This window comes from Gracilinanus agilis, chromosome 4 (assembly GCF_016433145.1).
Source record: "Gracilinanus agilis isolate LMUSP501 chromosome 4, AgileGrace, whole genome shotgun sequence".
Classification (NCBI taxonomy): domain Eukaryota; kingdom Metazoa; phylum Chordata; class Mammalia; order Didelphimorphia; family Didelphidae; genus Gracilinanus; species Gracilinanus agilis.
This window is the reverse complement of record NC_058133.1, coordinates 233,074,759-233,095,206: the sequence shown is the minus strand read 5'-3', so window position 1 is coordinate 233,095,206 and position 20,448 is coordinate 233,074,759. Positions and strand designations below refer to the sequence as shown.

At 40.4% G+C, this 20,448-nt stretch overlaps 1 protein-coding gene across 2 annotated transcripts; it reads left to right on the top strand.

Annotated features, from left to right (window-relative positions):
• The first annotated feature begins 3,095 nt into the window (after positions 1–3,095).
• Positions 3,096–19,209, top strand: ENGASE (endo-beta-N-acetylglucosaminidase). 2 transcript variants are annotated; one of them, XM_044671747.1, is made up of 14 exons: positions 3,096–3,295; positions 5,572–5,636; positions 5,959–6,160; positions 9,601–9,749; positions 11,315–11,472; positions 12,444–12,592; positions 13,043–13,205; positions 14,825–14,928; positions 16,010–16,118; positions 16,531–16,718; positions 17,033–17,181; positions 17,857–17,962; positions 18,380–18,494; positions 18,768–19,209. In XM_044671747.1, exons 1-14 carry the CDS (start codon positions 3,144–3,146, stop codon positions 19,176–19,178), a joined length of 2,220 nt encoding a protein of 739 aa, XP_044527682.1. In that variant the 5' UTR covers positions 3,096–3,143; the 3' UTR covers positions 19,179–19,209. The 2 variants fall into 2 exon arrangements, with proteins under 2 accessions (XP_044527682.1, XP_044527681.1); XM_044671746.1 differs by having other exon boundaries at positions 17,854–17,962.
• Positions 19,210–20,448: the final 1,239 nt, after the last annotated feature.

The window sequence follows — 20,448 nt, the reverse complement described above, 5'->3', positions numbered from 1 at the left end:
TTTATGGCACAGTTTGTCAATAAGCATTTATTAAGTACCTACTCTGTGCCAGACACCATGATAAGCACTGCAGACACAAAGAAGGCAAAAGACTGTTTGTTGTAAGTGATAGCCAGAGAGAGAATTCAACCTATATGACTCCACAGAGAATGGAAACTACCTTGAGTAAACGTAAACAGCAAAAGGAACTCCAACTATCCCATGGGAAAACTTGCACATGACCTTGGACCATCCCTGCCTTCTTTGATCTGTTTCTATAAGATATCTGACCTGGCCTGGGGTTGGTAGGATGACTTAGAGTCCTTCTGCTGCCTAAGATTAGCCTCTTGTGACTAAGCTCCCAAAATTAACCTAATTACATCCTAATAAAACCTATTAATAAGCAAAGTGGCATGAATAGCTCTTTCTTTGGTATATCAGGTTTTCTTGGAGGGTATGCTATCCTATAATTGGCATAATCAGTTCAGAATAGATCTGCCCCCCCTACATATGGCATAGAAGGCAGAATAGCTTGCCCTTAAAAATTTTGTATCCTTACAAACTGTCCCTGCTCTTGAGGAGCTCACAATCTAATGGGGAGAAAATAAGCAAACAACTATATATATAAAAAAAACCCTCTATACAGGAGAACTAGGAAATTATCAAGACAGAGAAGGTATTAGAATTGAGAGGGATATTATTGAACTTTGTTGGAATTCTGACATTCTATAATTCTACAAGTCTGACAAATTAGATATTTAAGTCACGGAAAAGGTTGGTCAGTGAATTGAGATAATCCCTATTTCATTACCAAGGCTTTTCACAGAAATGATTGGATATATTTTTCCTCCAGTGGTAAGAGCATTAGTCTTGGCAAAGATCTTGAGCTTGAGCACTGTGTGAACTTGGGCAAGTCATTTAACTTTTCGGATCCTCATCTATGAAATATTCAATCAATAAACATTTATTAAGCATTTTCTATGTGCCAGACACTGTGCCAAGCAGTGAGGATATAAAAAGCGGCAAAAGATAGTATGAGCCCTCAAGGATCTTGCAGTCTAATGGGGGAGACAACATGAAAACAAATTTATATGATGTACAAGATAAATAAGGGGTCAGGGAAGTTTTCTTTAGAAGGTTGGATTTTAGTTGGTACTTAAAGGAGGAAAGAGAGGTTAGTAGTTGGAACAAGGGGTAAGAGTGTTCCATGCATAAAGGTTAGCAAAAGAGAATATACACCAGAGCCAAGAGATGGGAGTGTCTTGTTTATGGACTAGCCAGGAGGTTATTGTCACTGGATCAAAGAGTAGGAGTAATGTATAAGAAGGCTTGGAAGGAGGAGACTAGGTTAAGAAGGACTTTACTAGTACTATTTCAAAAGATTATGAGGAAAGAATTTTGCATATTGTAAAGCAGTGTAAATAATTGAAACCCAATTTGCATATTGTAAAACAGTGGTTTTCAAACTTTTTGGTCCCAGAACTCCATTACATTCTTATTATTGAGGATCCCAAAGAGCTTTTGTTTATGTAAGTTTTATATGTATTGAAACAAGATATTAACTTGTTCTTTTTGTTTGCAGCTAAAATTCCACTCTACACTTGTGAGAAATTGAAAGAGAAAAAGGCAAATAAAATCTTAATGTTACTATGAAAATCATTTTTAACCTTGTGGACCTCCTGAAAGGGGTCTCAGAGGCTGAGGGGTATATGAATTTTTTTTAAATTATGGTCATGCATGAGACCAAGCTAGGGTATCTCTATCCTCAGAGTTCTTTAAAAAGAGTATCCTTCCTAAAGTCAGAACACTCAACAAAATTGGCCTAAGATCTATTCCAGTTATGATTTTATGTAATATGACTATTATCACTAGCATGCTTTCCATTATTAGAGGCAGCTAGGTGGAACAGGGGCACAGGAGTACAGGGGATAGACCTTGGGATTAAGAAGGCCTGTTCAAATTTGACCTCAGATATTTATTAACTGTATAATCCTAGGCAAGTTACTTAACTTCTGTCTTCCACTATAAGTTAGGGATAATAATATTTATTATTCTATTGTTCTATTAATAGAAATAATCTCCCAGAGTTATTATGAGGATCAAATGAGAAAATATTTGCAAAGATCCCCGCACATCCCCTTAACAAATGCTTATTTCCTTTTCTTCAGTACTGGTCCATATCAATGAGATTCATATCCATAATTATAATGATTAATTAATAATAATTAATAAGTCTAGAACTGGAAGAAACCTAAGAGATCATGTCATTTAGTTTTATAGACTTGGAGCAGGAAGGGTCCTCAAAGGCCATTACTTCACCTTCTCCCTCATATAGATGAAGAATTGAAACCCAAAGAAGTTGTGATTTGTCCAAGGCCACAGGTTTAATACATTTCTAGAGATTAAATTCCGATTTAAATCCACGTACTCTGAAACCAAATTTTGAACTTTTCCCACTATACCTCTCTTCATTCATTGGTCACTAACATCGCTTCCACCTCTAAAACACTGGTACTAAGTCCCATTGTAAGAAACGGAGGGATCATAATCCTTCTCTTCTTTATCCCTCACTTCTAGGCAGCTTCCTGCTTTCAGGAAGCCTTTCTCTTTATTTCTCCTCTCAAGATAAGCAGGAGCACAGCATGACCACCGCCCAGATCCAGCTGCAAGCTCCAATTGTGGCCAGGACTACAGGAACAATATTTTTCAGATTCCCGGGCTGGACGCCTCATAAACATTTCAAAGCCCGTGGCAATAAATACACACAATTCAGCTAGGTTTGGGCGTCTTCCAGGGCAGTTTAGAAATTCAGCTTCCCAAGCTGGGGGTGGTGGAGGATTTAAGAACGGGCTACATCCCAATTTATTTAGGACATAACCTCTCCTCATTCCACTCCCCACATTAATTAACGTATTCATCAATTACTCACTTCTTCTGAGAGCACCTACCCAGAACTGGGTCAATAGAGTCCTTCTCATTCGAGCCCCTCTTTAAGGGTAAATGTCCCAGTGAGCTTGGAAGCTCCTGATTGGAGGACGGGGGACAGAGGGCGGGGCCGGATGTCGCCACTGGCCAGAGCCGGGAGCTCTAAGCTCGCACCGGTCTAAGGGCCACTCTTTGGGGCTAGTCTGGGGACCAACGACGGGCGCCACCTGGTAAACTTGATGGAGCCGTCAGCAGGGGCTGCAAACACGGAATCCGCGAGGCGGCGCAGCGCGCACCTGTTCGCTGCAGCGGAGAAGGAGGAAAAAGAGGAGGAGCCGGAACTGGAGCCGAAAAGGAAGCCGTCTCACTCTTCGAAGAGGCTCGGGCGGAGGTGATGGGACGCGGGGAGAGGGCGCGGGACGGGACCCGGAGGGCCGGAGTGGGGGTTGGGAGAGAGAGATGCCGAGAGCGCGCGATGTTGTGACGTCAGAGACGTTCATCTCAGCCCCCTGGGATATTGCACGAGCCTCTCGCCCACTTCCCGATAGTAGATCCTGTGCTCGCACGCCTAGGCGGGGCCACACTGTCAGAACTTCCCCTTCTCCCTTTGACAAGTTAATGGTCTTGCATTTTGTGCATAATTTTGAACCTGTGTGACTTTGGGCAATTCATTCCTTTTTAAAGTCAGTTTCCTCCAGCATCAAGTGAGGAAATGGCAACAGAATCCTATGATTTAAGATCACCAAAGAGATCTTAGAGGTTATTTAGACCTCGACCTTCAATTGTTAGATGAGGAAACTGACTCAAAAAGGTGAGGCCATGGTGTCCAAGATTAAAGCTGGTTAGTGGCAAAGCCAGCACTAGCTCTTTGGCTTCAGATTCAGAACATTGATATCTGTCACATAGGTTATCGGTTTCTGTATCATAATTTTAGGAGAACTGGCTGGGTTCTCTTCATTGACTTTGCCACTTCCTTCTTGATCTTGGACAAATCATTTCAAGAGAGCTCTGGAACCCTCATCTGTAAAAGTCGAGGGTGACATGTACAATATAAAAGGAAAAAAGGAAAGGAGTGGATTAGTTGTTCTCAGTGGTTCCCTTTACCGTTGATAGTTTGTGGCTCAGTTGATCTAGTATGAATGATATTTCCATTCAGATGATTCTTGTCTTCTAGGTCACTGATCTTCAAAGTTGGGCCTTCAAAGTTCTGACCCCAAGGGGTATGTGATCAACCAAGTGAGGATGGCAAATTTATTACATGCCACCCTCCCTGTAGTAGCAAATACTAGGGTTTGTCTTCAACTCCACCATACTTACCTTGAATCAACATTCTCTCATTCTTTCTCTGCTCTCCAATGTACAGTCTTTTCTGAACTGGGCACTGGTCCTTTAGGGCATTTATAACCTAACCAATATGGACTCCCACAGCAGTTGCTCTTCCCACTTTCCCCTCAACATAACCAGTCTCTTCCCAGAGCATCATATACATGTTGGAAGAGTCTCCTCACACCACCCCATTCCCATGTAGGACAGAAAGTCCTACAAAATGAGCAGGCATGAATGGATTGTGAAAGGTCACAGATGTCATTATGTTATATTTCCACCCTTCTTCCAAACTGCTCTGTTATTATTGAGGACTCTAGGATCTTTCTCATCACCCATGTTAACAAGTGAATTATTAATGTAATTTGTGACACTTCATTTTCTTTCATTCTATACATCAATAAGCATTTATTAAATATGCCTAGTATTTTGCTAGGCATTAGAGATACCAAAAAAAGAAGAAACAATTCTCAAGGAGTTAACATTCTTTTTTTTTAAACCCTTACCTTCTGTGTATTGGTTCCAAGGCAGAAGAGTGGTAAGGGCTAGGCAAGGGGGGAAGGGGCTGTTAAGTGACTTGCCCAAAGTCACACAGCTGGGAATTGTCTGACGCCAGATTTGAGCCTAGGATCTCCCATCTCTAGGCCTAGCTCTCAATCCACTGAGCTACCCAACTGTTTCTTTGGAGTTTACATTCTTAAGAAGCAGATAAAAAGTATAAATCTGAGAAAATTGTGAGCTAAGTGTTGTACTGGCCCCAGCTTTTCCCAGTCTCTGCCTCTGTCTCCCTGTCTTTCCCTCTCTCTTCCTCCCTCTCTCCCTCCCTCCCTCCAAACCCTCTTCTTGCTTGGCCTAGGTCTGCCTTCCTCACTCTGCTTGCACCTAGTTTGTCAGGTCAAGGTAGTTCCTTAGAGGGGAGACCAAATGGCTTCTTCCTCTCCTCCCTGTTTTCAACTTCTTTTTGATTATTTTCTTCCCGCATTAGATTGTAAACTCCTTAAGGGCAGAGACTGTCTTTTCTGAAGACGTTTCCTTTATGATATAACTTGGCCTTAGTCTTTGAAGCAAATCTTTTGGGTTGGCTGTTTTAGAGGACATGGCATCTAAGGATATTGGGTAGAGTGGAATCACCTAGAAGTCTTTAATCAATCAACAAGTATTGAGGTTTCCAGTATCTTGAAGTATATTTTGTAATGTGATTAATTGTGCAAATTCTGAGTAGTTAAGTTGAATTTCTCTGCATAAAGTTTATGGACCAGAAAATTCAAGGAGAAAGATTTTTTCTACCTTAATCCTAGTCCATTTTTCACTAACAGCTTCTTCTTGTTTTTTCCTTTAATAAAGCATGGAAGAGCGCCAGAATGTAGTCTTTCGAGAGGTGGTCAATTACGAACCAACTCCCTTGCCAGGTGAGAAAGCCTGAAGCTGTCTATGCACATTGTTTGACTTTTGCAGGCCTTATGGCAGGGATTCATAATTTGTGAACTTGCTTTTTAAATATTTTGATATCTCTGTATTATACTATGACTGCTATCCTTTGTAATTCTACATATTTGATGCATTTAAAAAACATTTTGAGAAGGGCTTGTAAGGCTTCATTAGATTGCCAGAGACACACAAAAAAGATTAAGAACTTCTGCCTCTTTAAGTTTTCATCTGTTTAAGTTTTTTTTCACTTTCAAAGTTCCAGCATTTCAGTGGTTTTCCCCAATGTTTCTTTTATTTGTCCAGTTAGAAACTATGACAAGAACACCAGTGAACCTGTCAGTTTTTACCTTTCTTCACTGGAGGAGCTTCTGGCATGGACCCCAAATAGCGACGATGCCTTTAACATTGCTATGATACCCCTAGCGGCTCGCCAACCCTCACTTCAGAGTGAGAGGCCTCGTACTCTGTTGTGCCATGACATGAAGGGTGGTTACTTAGATGACAGGTGAGTGAATTTTTCCCCTTTACCCAGTAAAACAGTGGTCAAAATGAGAGACTAATGAGGTGTAGTTTAATAGAGTCTTGAATCAGAAGTCAGAAGAACTAGAGTGCATTTTCTAGCTCTGCCTGTGCTACCAAGTAGCTTTGGGATATTGATATTTTGGATGTTATTCTCTATTGATTCCATGATCCTATAACTTGGGTTTCTCTCTTGATTCATTTAATTAAGCATCTTCCTATAGCTTCAAAGTCTCTCCTGAGTTTGCTAGACTGATGCAAGATTTGTTGTAGAACATCTAGAGACTTTACCTGAATAAATTATAGAATCTCACCTTTTTTGGAATTATCTATTGTTATTTATTGTTATTTATCTATTGTTATTGTTCCCCCCAGTTTGAAAAATATCTCCCACTAATGAAAAGCAGTGTGGTATAGTGAAGTTGTATAGGACCTGGAGTCAGAAGGACTAAATTCAAATTATGTCTTTGACATTTACTGTCCTTGGGCAAATCACATAGTCTCCTTGGATGGATCACTGTTTTCCTCATCTGTAAATGAGGGAGTTAGACTAGATGGTTTTGAAGGTTTCTTTCTGTTTTAGTCTAGGATCCTTTGATCATGCAAGTCAAACTCAAAAAAGAAAGTTGCTTCCTGAGGAATTGTTTTGGAGGGAGAAATCAGTCTGAATAGACATGGTTGAGTTCAGTTATTCAATTCAACAAGCATTTTTAAGATGTATTTTTTAAATTAACTTAATCAACTAAAAACAAATATTTCAGTATGTAAAGATGATCGAAATATGAATAAACTTCTTTATGCCCAGTTTTCAAAAATACACGTTAAATTTTACAAGAAAGTGACAAAATTGACCTGTTTGTGTTGATTTTTGATGTTTTTTTATTTTGTGTACCTCTTTAATGTTTTGTTGCTTTTAATGTTTTTTATGCTCATTACCCAACAACTCACACTGACCTTATAATAAATTAGTATAGTCAAATTTTCCAAATCAACATTTTTCCCTTGTCTGAAAAAAAATTTTTGTCTTATTCTATAGTTGTATCATTATCTCACTGCCAAAAGATGGGAGGCAATACCAGTAGTCTTATGAAATCATGAATAGTCACTGTATTAGAGATCTAAAGTTTTTCAGAGTCGTTTTTTCTTTACATTATTGTAGTCATAGTGCAAATTGTTCTCCCACTTCTGCTTATTTAATTCTTCATCAGTTTATATGAGTCTCCCAGGTTACTCCAAATCTGTCACTCATCATAATTTTCCATTACATTCATAGTATGTATGCCAATGGGCAGTTCTTTCCAATTCTTTGCTAAAACAAAAAGTATTTTTGTATTTATGGGTCTTTTCCATTTTTCTTTGATTTCTTTGGGATATGTGCCTGGTAGTATTTTGCTGGGTCAAAGAATGTAGTGATTTTTGAGCATTATTCCAAATTGCTTTCTAGAATGATTGGACCAATTAACAGCTTCACCGAAGGTACATTAGGATTGTTATTTTCCTCTTTTGTTATTTTTGTCAGTATAATGAGGTAAAACCTAAGTTATTTTAATTTGGTTTTCTCTTATTATTAGTGATAATTCTCTTATTATTACTAGTGATAATTATTATTAGTAATGATTGGTGATTAGAAACTTTTTTTGTATGGTTGCTGATTGCTTGCATTTCTTCTTTTGAAAATTTTCATATTCCTTGACCACTTGTCTTTTGGGGAATGGCTTTTGTTCTTATACAGGATTAGGGACTGGATCTGTAACTTCACTGATATAAAAAATGCCTTTCTGAGGAAAATCCCTTGGGCACCTTCTCTGCAGTTTTTAATCTTAGAGAGTTGGCTTTGACACTGAGAAGTTGACTGACCCAATTTGTCACATAGCCAGAGACAGGAGTGTTTTTACATATTTGAAGTTTCTATATATCTTTAGTAGCAGACCTATATCGGAGAAATATGTTGAAAAGGCTTCCTTTCAACTTCTAATTGCATTAATTTTGTTTGAGCAAAAGCTTTTAAATTTTAGTTATTCAAAAACTGTTGATTTTAGTTTTTTTGTGATCACTTCTTTCTTTTTGTTTAGTAATGAAATTTCTTGCTCTCCTTAGTTATGTAAGGTATCTCCTTCCCTTCTCTAATTTTTTTTAATATTATGATCTGTATCCATTTGAAATTTTTTGCAGTGTATATGTAATATAAGATATTAGTCCAAATGAGTTTCTGCCAGGCTTTTTTTTACAGTTTTCTCAGGGTTTTTTGTCACATGGGAAGCCTTTATCTCAATAACTGGCACTGTTGGGTTTATTACAAACCTTATTATGAAGTTCATTTATTTTCTTATCTTACTTATTTAATTTATTCCTTTTCTAACATTGCTATTTTTTTAATGAGCATCAACTTTGCTCTTTTTTAAGTAAACATCAAATAGTTTTGATGATTACTGCTTTATAGCAAATTGGAGATCTGCTACTACTTCATTCTTGCTTTTTTCCTCATTATTTTCCTTGATATTTTTTACCTTTGATTCCTCTAGGCAAATTGCATTATTATTATTTTTTTTAATTCTAAAGTAATTTCCTTGGTAATTTGGTTATTGTGGCACTAAATTAATTTAGGTAGTATCACCCTTTTTATTTTATTGGCACACTCTAATTATGAATAATATATATCTATGTGTGTACATGTGTGTATGTATACAATTATTTGTCTTCATTTATGTAAAAAGTATGTTGTAATTGTATTCATATATGTCCCAAGTGTCATTTGGTATGTGTATACTCCCTAGTATTTTTTTTTTCTTTTTTTTTTTTTAATTTTAAACCCTTAACTTCTGTGTATTGACTCATAGGTGGAAGAGTGGTAAGGGTAGGCAATGGGGGTCAAGTGACTTGCCCAGAGTCACACAGCTGGGAAGTGTCTGAGGCCGGATTTGAACCTAGGACCTCCCGTCTCTAGGCCTGGCTCTCAATCCACTGAGCTACCCAGCTGCCCCCCTCCCTAGTATTTTTATGGCAAATGTTTTCCCAGGACTTGCTATATGCAGAGCACTCTATTACATGCCAAAGTAGGAATAAAGATGAATAAGATATAGTACTTGCCTTCATAAAGTTTTCTTGCTGCTAATTGGGGGTGAGAGTGGGGAATGTGGTATATACACAGATAACTATCATTCAAATAAGAATCCAAATGTATAAGAGAGATACAGATAGTTTCCAGTGTCTTCTCTATGGAAATTATTTTCCATGTATTTCCATTACTTTTCATTTTGTGTTTCATTTCAAACATACTATTTCCCTTCAACAGAACATAATTTTTTTGAGAGCAAGGACTGCTTTGGTTTTTGCCTAGGACATAGTGAATAATAAATGCTTGTTTTTGAATTGAATTGAGTTTCACATTTGCTTCCTTGTGATTTGACTTCGTATTCCTTTACCTAGGTTTATTCAAGGCTCAATGAAAGAGACTCCCTACACCTTCTACCACTGGCAATTCATTGACATCTTTGTGTACTTCAGCCATCACACAGTCACCATCCCTCCAGTGGGCTGGACCAATGCTGCCCATAAGCATGGGGTCTGTGTGCTGGGTAAGAGTTGATGGAAGGCTGAATCTGGCTGTGGTTATTAAAGATGCCATAGTATCGTAGGTCAGAGGAATGTGGGAATAAGAAAAGATCGAGTCACTTGTTGTAGACTGGAAGTATGTATAAATAAATTGGTTCTTTGTTTCATAAAGCTGGAAGGGATCTTAAAATCCAAGTCCCTTCATTTTGCAGTTTAGGAAACAGGCCCAGAGTTTCAATGGCCTCCTACCCCAGTGTCATGAGAAGGATGTTGTTGCATAGGTAACAGGTGGCTTGGTGATCCAAGATCGGAATCCATATTCTTTCCACACTGCCTCTTTAGCTATAGTGTAGTAGAAACCTGTTTTGAAATTCTCCTAATCTCATCTTCATTTTTGGCTCTGGATCCTTAGTCAAGTTGCTTAAGCCATTTGTGCCTTCATTTCCTCATCTGTTAAATGGATTTACCAATCTAATAGGATTGCTTTGAGGATCAAATGAGGTCATATAAATAAAATATTTTGTAAAACCATAAAAATTTTTATAAACACCATCTAGCATTACCATTAGAGGGAGTGGCATGGAATAGAGGGAAGAGAACTGGCTTTGGCATCAGGGGAGAATTGGGTTCATGTCTTGCCCCCAGCACTTCTTTAGCAACATAACCATGGGCAATACTTTACCTTTATCTCTTTGAGCTTCAGTTTCCTTATCTGTAATACTTGTAGCAACCTTATAAGTCTGTTGTAGGGTTCAAAAGAGAAAACACATCTAAAGTATTTTACAAACTTTAATCAATCAAGCATTTATTAAACACTATTTAAGATACTTTTCTAGGCATTGGGAATATGGAAACAAAAGCTGAACAGTAGCACCTTTCCTCTAGAAAGTTATGTTCTGTTGGGGAAGGGAAGGAAAGACAGCCCAAGAAGGGAATTTGGAAAGGTGAGGGTAGAGGAAGTATGTAGAGTGGAAACATGGTATAGATGTGACCTATAAGTAGCATGGGAAGCTCATCAAAGACCAGTTTCTCAAGGACAGAATAAAAGATTTGGTTCAGGAGGATGTGGAGACATCGGTCAAAGTGCAGGTAGCTTGACTCACACCAATAACCTTCTGCCCTACCAGAGACGAGTTTGCTCACATGGAGCCTGTGTAAATAAAAACAAAACTTATACAAAGTAAAAACGAGATAATTTTGGGTTTGGGGAAATATTTGTAGCTGAGAGGTCAGGAAGGGCTTCATGTAAGAAGCTCTGCATAAGTATAGGTCTGAAGGAAGTAGGAAAGTTTAAGGTGATGAAGGAGTTCATGCCTGGCCTGTGTGGAGACATCAGGAGGGGAAATAGAGTATATGTGAGCCATAGGTTGGTCTGAGTGGACCATAGAGGAGAGTAATATGTAGTAAAATATAAATGTCTGCCATCATTACCTAGCCAAAACTCATTAGCAGACCTATTTGTGGCCTTTTCATTTGCCTCTGAAATCACAACTCTGGTGACTTCATCCAAGCCATACCTGCTCTTGCTTAAATTATCTTCTCACCTGAGTATCATCAAGGAGCCTAACATTCCTGTCCTGTCTCCTAGGGACCTTAATCTCAGAGTGGACAGAAGGTGGGAGGCTCTGTGAGAAATTCTTATCTGGAAACCCATCCTCTTACCAGAAAGTGGCAGATCAGCTAGTCCGAATTGCCCAGTTTTTTCGCTTTGATGGCTGGCTGATTAACATAGAGAACCAGCTGAGCGTAAGTGTGGCCATCCATCCTCAGACACCTTTCCCCGCTACTGTGGTTCTCATCTCCCCTTGGGTTTCACCATTTACCTCTATCTCCACCTGTTCCCCAACCCTGACTCTCTTCTCCCCTCTCTGCAATGGAATATTGTAGCAGTTCAAATAGCCCGGCAGCAGCTTCTCCTCGTTCTCAGCCCGAGCCACCTCAGCACTTGGACATGCTCTCTGATGGAAGGGGATGGAGTCATATGTGTCTCCGGGACCTTGCCTGGCCAAGTACTTTCTCTAATTCTTGTGCTTGGGTTGGATCGGGGGCCTCCTTTCCCCATATATGGGGTTAGGTAATCTTCCTGGCTGTATGCCATCCCTCTTCCTCCCTGCTTTAGGAGAGTTATCTGTCAATCTCTTATTGAATGGATGGATTATGGGCTCCAGGCATCAGTAGCCTTTTACTTTTCTACGCTATATGTTTCTGCCTTGTTTTACTAGTGGTCTTGTGTGTTATTTTCTGTCAGACAGAGAGAAAGAGTATTTATTTTAGAGTACTTTACCATGTGCTTAATGTTGAGAATACAAAATCAAGTTTGCAAGACAGTCCCAGCTTTCAAGGAGTTTGTGTTCTAATGAGGAAGAAAGCATACCAAGTGGAGCTTGAAAAGTGAGGAGAGAGGAAATATGTGTGATGGTGACATAATATGCACATGCCCTAGAAATAGCATAGGTCCCTGGGTCTGGGCAAGACTAGGCGAAAGGTCACACATCAGAGAACAGTGCCCCAAGGGCACAGCATAAGATGTGGTGGTGCTGGTGGGGGGGGGGGAATAGGGAAAATTGGGATGAAGCCTAGAGTGCAGATAGCTTGGCTCCTACTAGTAGTTTTTTTCTTGCCCTGACAGAAGAGTTTGCTCACCTAGAGCCCTTTATTACACTTAAACTTCACCCAACTCAAACAATGTCAAATATTCTTTTTCTCCTTTCTCACAGATGGCTGCAGTGAAGAACACTCCTTCCTTTCTGCGCTATCTGACTGATCAGTTGCACCAGTATATACCAGGTGGATTAGTGATTTGGTATGACAGTGTGGTGAAGGATGGCCAGCTGAAGTGGCAAAATGAATTGAATGAAAGTAATAGGTGAGCTGATTTAACTGTGGCACCTTAGTCTCTGTTTTCCTTGTCTCCCGAATGTGGGCAATAGAGCAAAAAAGAGATCCATTCTCAACTCAATAAGGATGGCTAATATTATGGATCAAAGGTAGTTGCCAGATTAACTCAGAACAGCTCTGAGAAGGAGCTGGTCTTTATTCTTGCTTTTCCAGGCCAGGAATCAACTGGCATTCAGTCTACCCCCCGCCAAAGTATCTTCCTTACCTTTGGAGAATAGGAGCAATTCCTGCCTTTTAGGAGCTTATAACCTGAAAGATACTATTCTTTTAGCTGCAAGGGCAAGTTGGTTTCTCAGGAAGCCTAAGTGTAGTCCTCACTTCAGGAAGAAAGGTAAATAAAAGGGTTCTGAAAAGGCTGAGAGAAGAGGGTTGGCTAGGATGACCGTTTTCCAGTTTTGTGTCTCTTGCTGATTCCCAGGATATTCTTTGATTCCTGTGATGGTCTCTTTACCAATTACAACTGGAAGGAGGCAAACTTGGAACGTATGGCATCAGTTGAGGAGCGCAAGGCAGATGTGTATGTTGGAGTGGACATATTTGCCCGGGGAAATGTCGTGGGAGGTGGATTTGACACAAACAAGGTGAGTTGACTAGGAGAGGTGGAAGAGGTTTTGTTACTATTTGGGGGGATAACCACTTTTTCAAATTGGTTGTTGTCTTTTTCTCTTTTCCCCTTATCATGGAGGAGGTAGGTGTCCATCATTCTTATTATAAATAATATAATGTATATTATATAAAGAACTTAGGCTTTAGAGATTTGTGCGATGCCTGGCATGGCAGCCAGGTTCACCTGAATAACTGACAGTGAGTTATAGAGGAAAAAAACTGGATGCCTCGGGAAGTCCCTTCTCTTCTCTGAGAAAAGGAAGGCTGGTAGGGAAACTGAGGGCAGGGGTAGGGATAGACTAAATGATTTCTAAGGTCACTTTGTATTGTATGAATCTAAATCCTGACTTTCAGATCATTTAGAAGAAGTACTGGATAGGGTGCCAAATTTGGAGTCAGAGGACTCGGGTTCAGATCCTCCCTTACTGCTTGTGTGGCATTGGGAAAGTTACTTAACCTCTCTGGGCCTCAGGTTCCTCATCTGGAAAATGAGGGAGTTGGGTTAAATGAGGTCCCTTCCAGCTCTAAATCACTGATCCTATAAATTCTTGTGTACTTGGTAGTAGTCTGGATCAACAAGCTGGACACATTTTGGTTAACTCTTACATTCTTTGTACCTTTTTCAGGACAGTAGAGCAGATTTAGGGCATATTAATAGTATTTTTATACTTTTAAATTCCTTGGCCAGTTAAGGTCATGACTTGGGACATTTAGTTTTGGGAGATGATGGCTTGGTAATAAGTTTTTGGTATTACAACTTATGGCAACAAAGAGGAAAGGGGAAGTTGAGGATTGATGAGGGAAAAATAGACAATAAGTATGTCTCAAGTTGTCAATCCTTTCCCTTTTCTGTTTCTATAGGGATATTCTCAGTCATTAATTAAGCTTTTAAATGACTAAGTTAATGTAATTACTGAACACTCTTCTCATGCCTGTTGATTCTTATGAGGTTTCCTGCATTCCTATGTATTTTGGACATTCCTTCTGACTTTCTTTCACCCCGTATTGCCCTCTTATGGCCAATCTATGAAACTACAGAGTGCTCAAATAGGCCTCTGCAAAAATCTCAGGAATACGAGGAAGTCATTCACTCAACAAGCATTTATGAGTGCTATCTATGTGCCAGGCACTGTGCTAAGTGTAGGAGATGCAGAGATAAAAGTGCATAGTATCTGCTCTCAAGGAGAAAATTCAAGAGCTCATCAGAAAAATGTGAGGGGGCAGCTAGGTAGCACAGTGGATAGGGCGCCAGGCCTGGAGTCAGGAGGTCCTGGGTTCAAATATGGCCTCAGACAGTTTCTATCTATGTGACTTAACCCTAATTGTTTAGCCCTTACCTTTTTTGTTTTAGAATTGATAGTAAGACAGAAGGTAAGAGTTTTGTTTTTTTAATTGAAAATTTCAGAACAGGCTGATGGAAAATAGGGGACTACATGGCCCATGTTTGATGAGGAATCAGAGACATATTGATTCACACTCAGATGCTGAGAGAATTCTGATCTGTATTCTTTCTTAGCTTCAGAGAAAGCAGAAGATGAACTCTTTTTTCCTTTTATATGATCAATGTTTCCCTCTGCCTTCTGTCTTTCTGCAGTCATTGGAGCTGATCCGGAAGCATGGATTCTCAGCTGCTCTCTTTGCTCCTGGCTGGGTATACGAGTGCTTGGATAGTAAGGATTTCTTCCAGAACCAGAACAGGTGAGCTCTTGGTCCACTTGGGGCTTCTAGTAGTGGGTCAATGGGTCAGAGAAAGGGATCTCAGATTATTTTTTTCTAGGAAAATCAGACAGCTTGGCTGCCCCCAGGCAGGAATGTCCTAGAAATAGAAGGAAATGCAGTGAGGAATGGATGATGGGTCAGGGACTAAGGGACCACTTCTCTCAGATTGACATTTTTGGTGCATGAAGCTAGTAGGTGGTTGAGGAAGCATGAATGTATATTTTGCTTTCACACAGTGTTATATTGTCTATGTAGGTCCTTTGTTTCTGTCACTGATTTCTTGGGCATATGTCCACTAATGAGATTACTAAGCCAAATGCTTTGAACAGCTTAGTGTCTTTTATTGCATAATTTCAAATTATTTTCCAGAATGATTGGTCCACATCACATCTCTACTAGCAGTGTTTTAGTGTGTCTTTAGGCCCCCTAATTTTGACTGTTTCTATGTTTTTTTTGTTTTTATCATTTTTGTTGATTTTAAAGGCATGAAGTAAAATCTCATCGTTTTATTTTATTTTTTATTTTGTTTTATTTTTTAAAACCCTTACCTTCCGTCTTGGAATCAATACTGTATATTGGTTCCAAAGCAGAAGAGTGGTAAGGGATAGGCAATGGGGGTCAAGTGACTTGCCCAGGGTCACACAGCTGGGAAGTATCTGAGGCTACATTTGTACCTAGGAGTCTCTAGGTCTGGCTCTCAGTCCACTGAGCTACCTAGCTGCCCCCAAACCTCATAGTTTTAGTGTGGATTTCTCATTAATGATTTGGAAGAAACTTACAAATGATTGTTGACAATTTTCATTCCTTTTTTTGAAAACTATTCCTATCCCTTATGCACTTATATATTAGACAATGGCTCTTGGTCTTTTATATTTGTCAGTTTCTTATATAGCTTGGAAGCCAACCAGACTTTCATCAAAGGTATCTCAAAGCAAGCATAAATTTGTCTTGGAAGGGGTTGGGGAAAGCTAAAGATAGAATGATTGAGATTGAGGTTATATTGAATCTCCTCTTTATTATATTACTTGAGTTCTTCCTGCCCCCACATGTCTCTGTGTAGGTTCTGGAGTTTGCTCGAGCAATACCTGCCCACTCACAGCATTTGTTCCCTACCCTTTGTCACCTCATTCTGTCTGGGCATGGGAATACGGAGAGTCTCCTATGGACAGGTGTGTGGAATATTTTTGATCTTCTTGTTCCCTTGCAGTCATGCTGGGTTGAGGGTAAAACAAGAGTTTCCTGGTTGTGATGGATTAAAAAATTTTAATTGGTGTGTTTTTCTTTACAAAATTATAATTTCCAGATATATACTTTCCTGCTTGTACCCCAGACAATGAGCTTTCCCTTGTATTACTTATATAACTTGTATTATATTTCTGTAAGGGGAAGCATTCTCCCTTTTGCCTTCTAATTTCCATAATTTCATGAGAAATGGAGGGGAGGTTTGTTTTGTGTGTCCAGGATTTGTGGTCTGAATAGAATTGATATCCTACTTTGTCTGATCTCTGTCCTCTCCTGCTGTCTACTATATCTTGTATGACATCATAGAATTTCCTCTTTGGCTTTATTTTTTCCTTTTAGGAGGAGACACTGGGACCCTGGTACCATTTGAGTGCTCAGGAAATCCAGCCCATCTTTGGCGATCATATACAAGAAAATGGGTCTGGTTGGGTGAGGATTCATAGCTGCTTGATGGATGCCTGGAATGGAGGAAGCTCCCTGCTTGTTCGTGGGATGATTCCTTTTGCCACTGGGAAAGTAGCTATGAGGTAGGCGAATGATTGGGGATTGGGGACTTTCAGCCTCTATTTTGACTCTGGCCTGGCTGCTTAGCTGGCTTACATAGTAGGTCAAAGTGCTAGAGGGCTAGGGCAGAAAGAAGTTTCAGCATATGTTGTACCTTGGTTTGAGGAAGCTCTGGTTTTAAAACATAGCCATCACTAGCCAAACAGTTAAATCCTAGAAGGGAAAGGGAAAGGTCCTGGAGTTCGCAATATTCAGTTATTGTTGTGACTTAAGGAACTTGAGCCTAGTACCTTAGGGTTTCTCTTAGGTCTCTCACTGTATACTTTTTGTCCTATAGGCTTTTTTCTCTGCAGGTCCTAGCACCACCAAAGCTTTTTCTGTCCCTAACATATAAACTGGAAGGGCGTACAGATATTGCTGTTGCATTGGAGCTCTCCACCTTGGATTCTGGAAGATGTGACATTGGAGACATCTCATCTTTACATGGTGAGATACTGGGAGAAGTCTGGCTCTTACATTCACTAGACTTCCTCTTCTCGTGGCTTTTCTTCCCTCTGGGTTCTCACTGGCTTCAGTGATTCTTTCTGAGCAAAAGTCTGAAAGGACTTGGATGACTCATAGGATGGAAAGAGTGGGAGCAGTGTTCTAGCTTCCCTGTTGGCAAGGACCCTGGCAGTGGGTATTAAGGTATCAGCTAAATTGTCTGTGCCTTCTTCCTTCCTTTAGGCAATAACAGAGTTCTTAGTGGAATCTGCAGTTGGGACAATATTTCCCAGAATGATCATATGATAAGTAGATTAGAAGAATTCACTTTTACTTTCGTTTTTAGATTGATCCCAGCAATCTAAGACTTTATTTGTCTTCAGGCTTAAGAAGCTGTACCTCCAAGTGGGTGTGTGATTTGGGAGTGAGCAGATAATGTGGCATCAAGTAGATGAGGGGATGGGGAGTCCTATCATGGAGTGATTTTCTTATTCAAAATTTAGTTTTACTAAAGGGAAATCAGATGCCCCCAACATGACAGCTTCTTCACAAATAGATGGTTTGGTTCCCATACTGGTTTCTTCCTGGTTTCCTTCTCCTTGGCATTTCAGATTTGGGAGATCTGGCTAGAAGAATAGAATTGAGCATCATGTTTTCCCTGACTTGTTTCCTTAGCAGAGCCAAGTATTAGGCACACTCCCAGACCTCTCCAGAAGCCCCCGGCCAAGCTGCTTGGGTGGTTTGATAGATGCAGCCAACAGTTCGATGGGGGCTGGATCCATCGGTGAGTCCCCCTTCCCCAAGGGTGTGTGGGTTTGGCTAGACCATGAAGATGGGCTCGGGTGAGTGGAAGTAAGAATCCTCGAGCTGAGAATTTCTAGGACTGGAGGGTGCTAGGGAGACTCCTGGTCTAAGCTGTTCTTGCCTGTTGGAACAGTAGGTTTGTAGGCAGGGTATGAGTCTTAGTTGTATAATTAATTTATTGTCTCTGGAGTTCTAGGCCTTGGACTAGGGGCTTTGTCATTTTGCCCCCTTGCCTTCCACTGCTACTGTAGGACTGGGTCATGGTAAGTGGTCAACCAGTATAAGCAGTGGAACTGGAGTTTAGCCACTCAGGGAAGTAGTAAGGGATGCCACTCAATGTAGAAGCCCTTCCTTTTTCCTTTGTTTTTTTCCTAGCTTGTTTCTTTCCTCTCCACAGCTGCTATGAAGTGAATCTTCAGAACTGCTTCTTGCAAGATATCTTTGTAAATTTCTCACGCCCCTTAGGCAGCCAGAAGGATGAAAACTTTACTTGTCGCCTTGGAGAAATCCAGGTGAGGAATCCTGAGTATGAGAATTCCTTCTCTAAGACTATGAGAGGAAGCTTAGGGTCCTGGGGGCTCAATATATTAAAGGCTTATGCTGAACTCTCAGAGAAAGAGGATAATATTGCTATAAAACTGGGAACAAACTACAATGCTTGCTGTTAATATTCCTTGTCCAGGGGTGGAGGGTGCTAGTGTCCAACTTATGAATAGCACAGGGGTTTCTCATTTGGGGAATGAAAGAGGGATTAAGGGGATGTTTTACTTTCTTTCTCTTGGCAGGTAGTGGATGCAGACAGCCTAATGATACCTTTGCCCCAGGTTCGGGACATTACTGCCTCCCACACCTGTTGGCAGCAAATCCACTCAGAGAGAAACAGATTCAAAACTAAGCTCCTTCTCAGCTGCACTCTTCTCTGGTCCTACCCCCTATCCCAAGCCCGTTGCTTCCGTGTCTACCATTTGGGAGGGAGTTGTTCTCGTAGACAGGAGCTGCTGGAGTCAGAAGAGCCCATGTTCCTGGGTCTGGCCCATGCCAATATGTACCGTGTGGTGAACCTGGTAGTAGAAGCCCCAGATGGCCAGGAGTGCTTTGTGGAGTTCCTGATACAGCCAGTCCCCAAGGAAGGCTTCTTGGTTCCTCAGGCAAAGTGGGGCAGTTTGACCCTGCTGTACTCTAAACCCAGTGCCTAAGCATTAAAGCAGAACTCTCTTATTGACTCCAGATTTCTTTCCTTATTGTCTCCGTCCCAGGCCAGGTCTCCCTAGCTGTGTTCTCAGCAGAAGGAGGCTTGATTAAAGGATGTAAGAGGGACCTAGGGCAACTGTGTGTGGGGCCTTTGTAGGCTTCAGTAGCTGCATTGAACTGAGGCACTGGTAACTGCTTCTGTTTGTAGGGTTTTTCTTCAGCTCCTTGAAGCTAAAACTTTTTTTCTGGGGTGATTTGAAAACCTTATTTTATTACCATCATTCCATTTATGCTGAAAAGTTTCAAAGTAATAGTTATAGGAACTAGACATGCTTAGTTAAGGGAAAGTAAGAGAAAGACTGAGTCTTCCTCATTATACTGAAGGTGGTAACCATTTTTCTTCCCTGTAATCTGAGTAATTGAGGAAATGAGTTCAGGTCACAGCTGGAAGTATAAGAGGCCTGAGGTCTGACATGAGATGCTACAGTAGAGCTTTGCTCTGTGAGGCCAGTGCTTCAGGCCTGGTAATTTATGGTAATTTATGAAGGCCCCATGCCAAGGAAAGTTTTGGCTTCATTGTGGAAACTTGACCAATGCCTATTGTTTCAGCAGGTATATGACTAGTGAGGAAGGTGTAGCAGTTTTCCTTAATCCCAGTCAACCTTTTCCCATATGAGTCAAGGATTAAGATTTCAGATTGGCCTAGCAGAGAAATAGCCCTAGATGTTTTTTAGTCTTGTGATTTGATCAAGGTGTTATTCACCAGGGCATAGAAGTAGGACTTGAAAGACTCCAAAAGTTTTTTTAGTATTTCCAGTCAAACTTTGGGATGAGGTTTTCTGTCTCTCTTGACCGTACCTCTTCTTCAGTGGTTCCCATATTTTTTTGGCCAACCGCCCCCTTTCCAGAAAAAAATATTACTTAGCCCCCTGGAAATAAATTTTTTAAAATATTTTAATAGCAATTAATAGGAAAGATAAATGCCATCACCACCTCCCTGGATTGCTGCAGCACCCACTAGGGGGCGGTAGTGCCCACTTTGGGAATCACTGTTCTGTCCTGACTAGAGACTGTTGGGTTCAAGGAGATGAGAAGCCAGGCCAATCATAGCCTTTTCTACCTTGTAGCATGGTAGTTTGTCTCAGTCTGTGTTCTGGCCAGATAACCTTTTGCCATTCAGCAGAAACACCCAAAGATCCATTTCACTACATTTTTCTACAGTCCTTTCCCCTTTTGAAAGTTTTAATCTGTACTGAACTCTTCTTTTATTACATT

Bases quoted from the DNA above. Each gene is read 5' to 3' on its own strand.
- ENGASE (XM_044671746.1), top strand. From the start codon at position 3,144: ATGGAGCCGTCAGCAGGGGCTGCAAACACGGAATCCGCGAGGCGGCGC. The intron at 12,593-13,042 runs GTGAGCTGATTT...GCTGATTCCCAG, and splicing joins GAATTGAATGAAAGTAATAG to GATATTCTTTGATTCCTGTG. The intron at 18,495-18,767 runs GTGAGGAATCCT...TTCTCTTGGCAG, and splicing joins GTCGCCTTGGAGAAATCCAG to GTAGTGGATGCAGACAGCCT.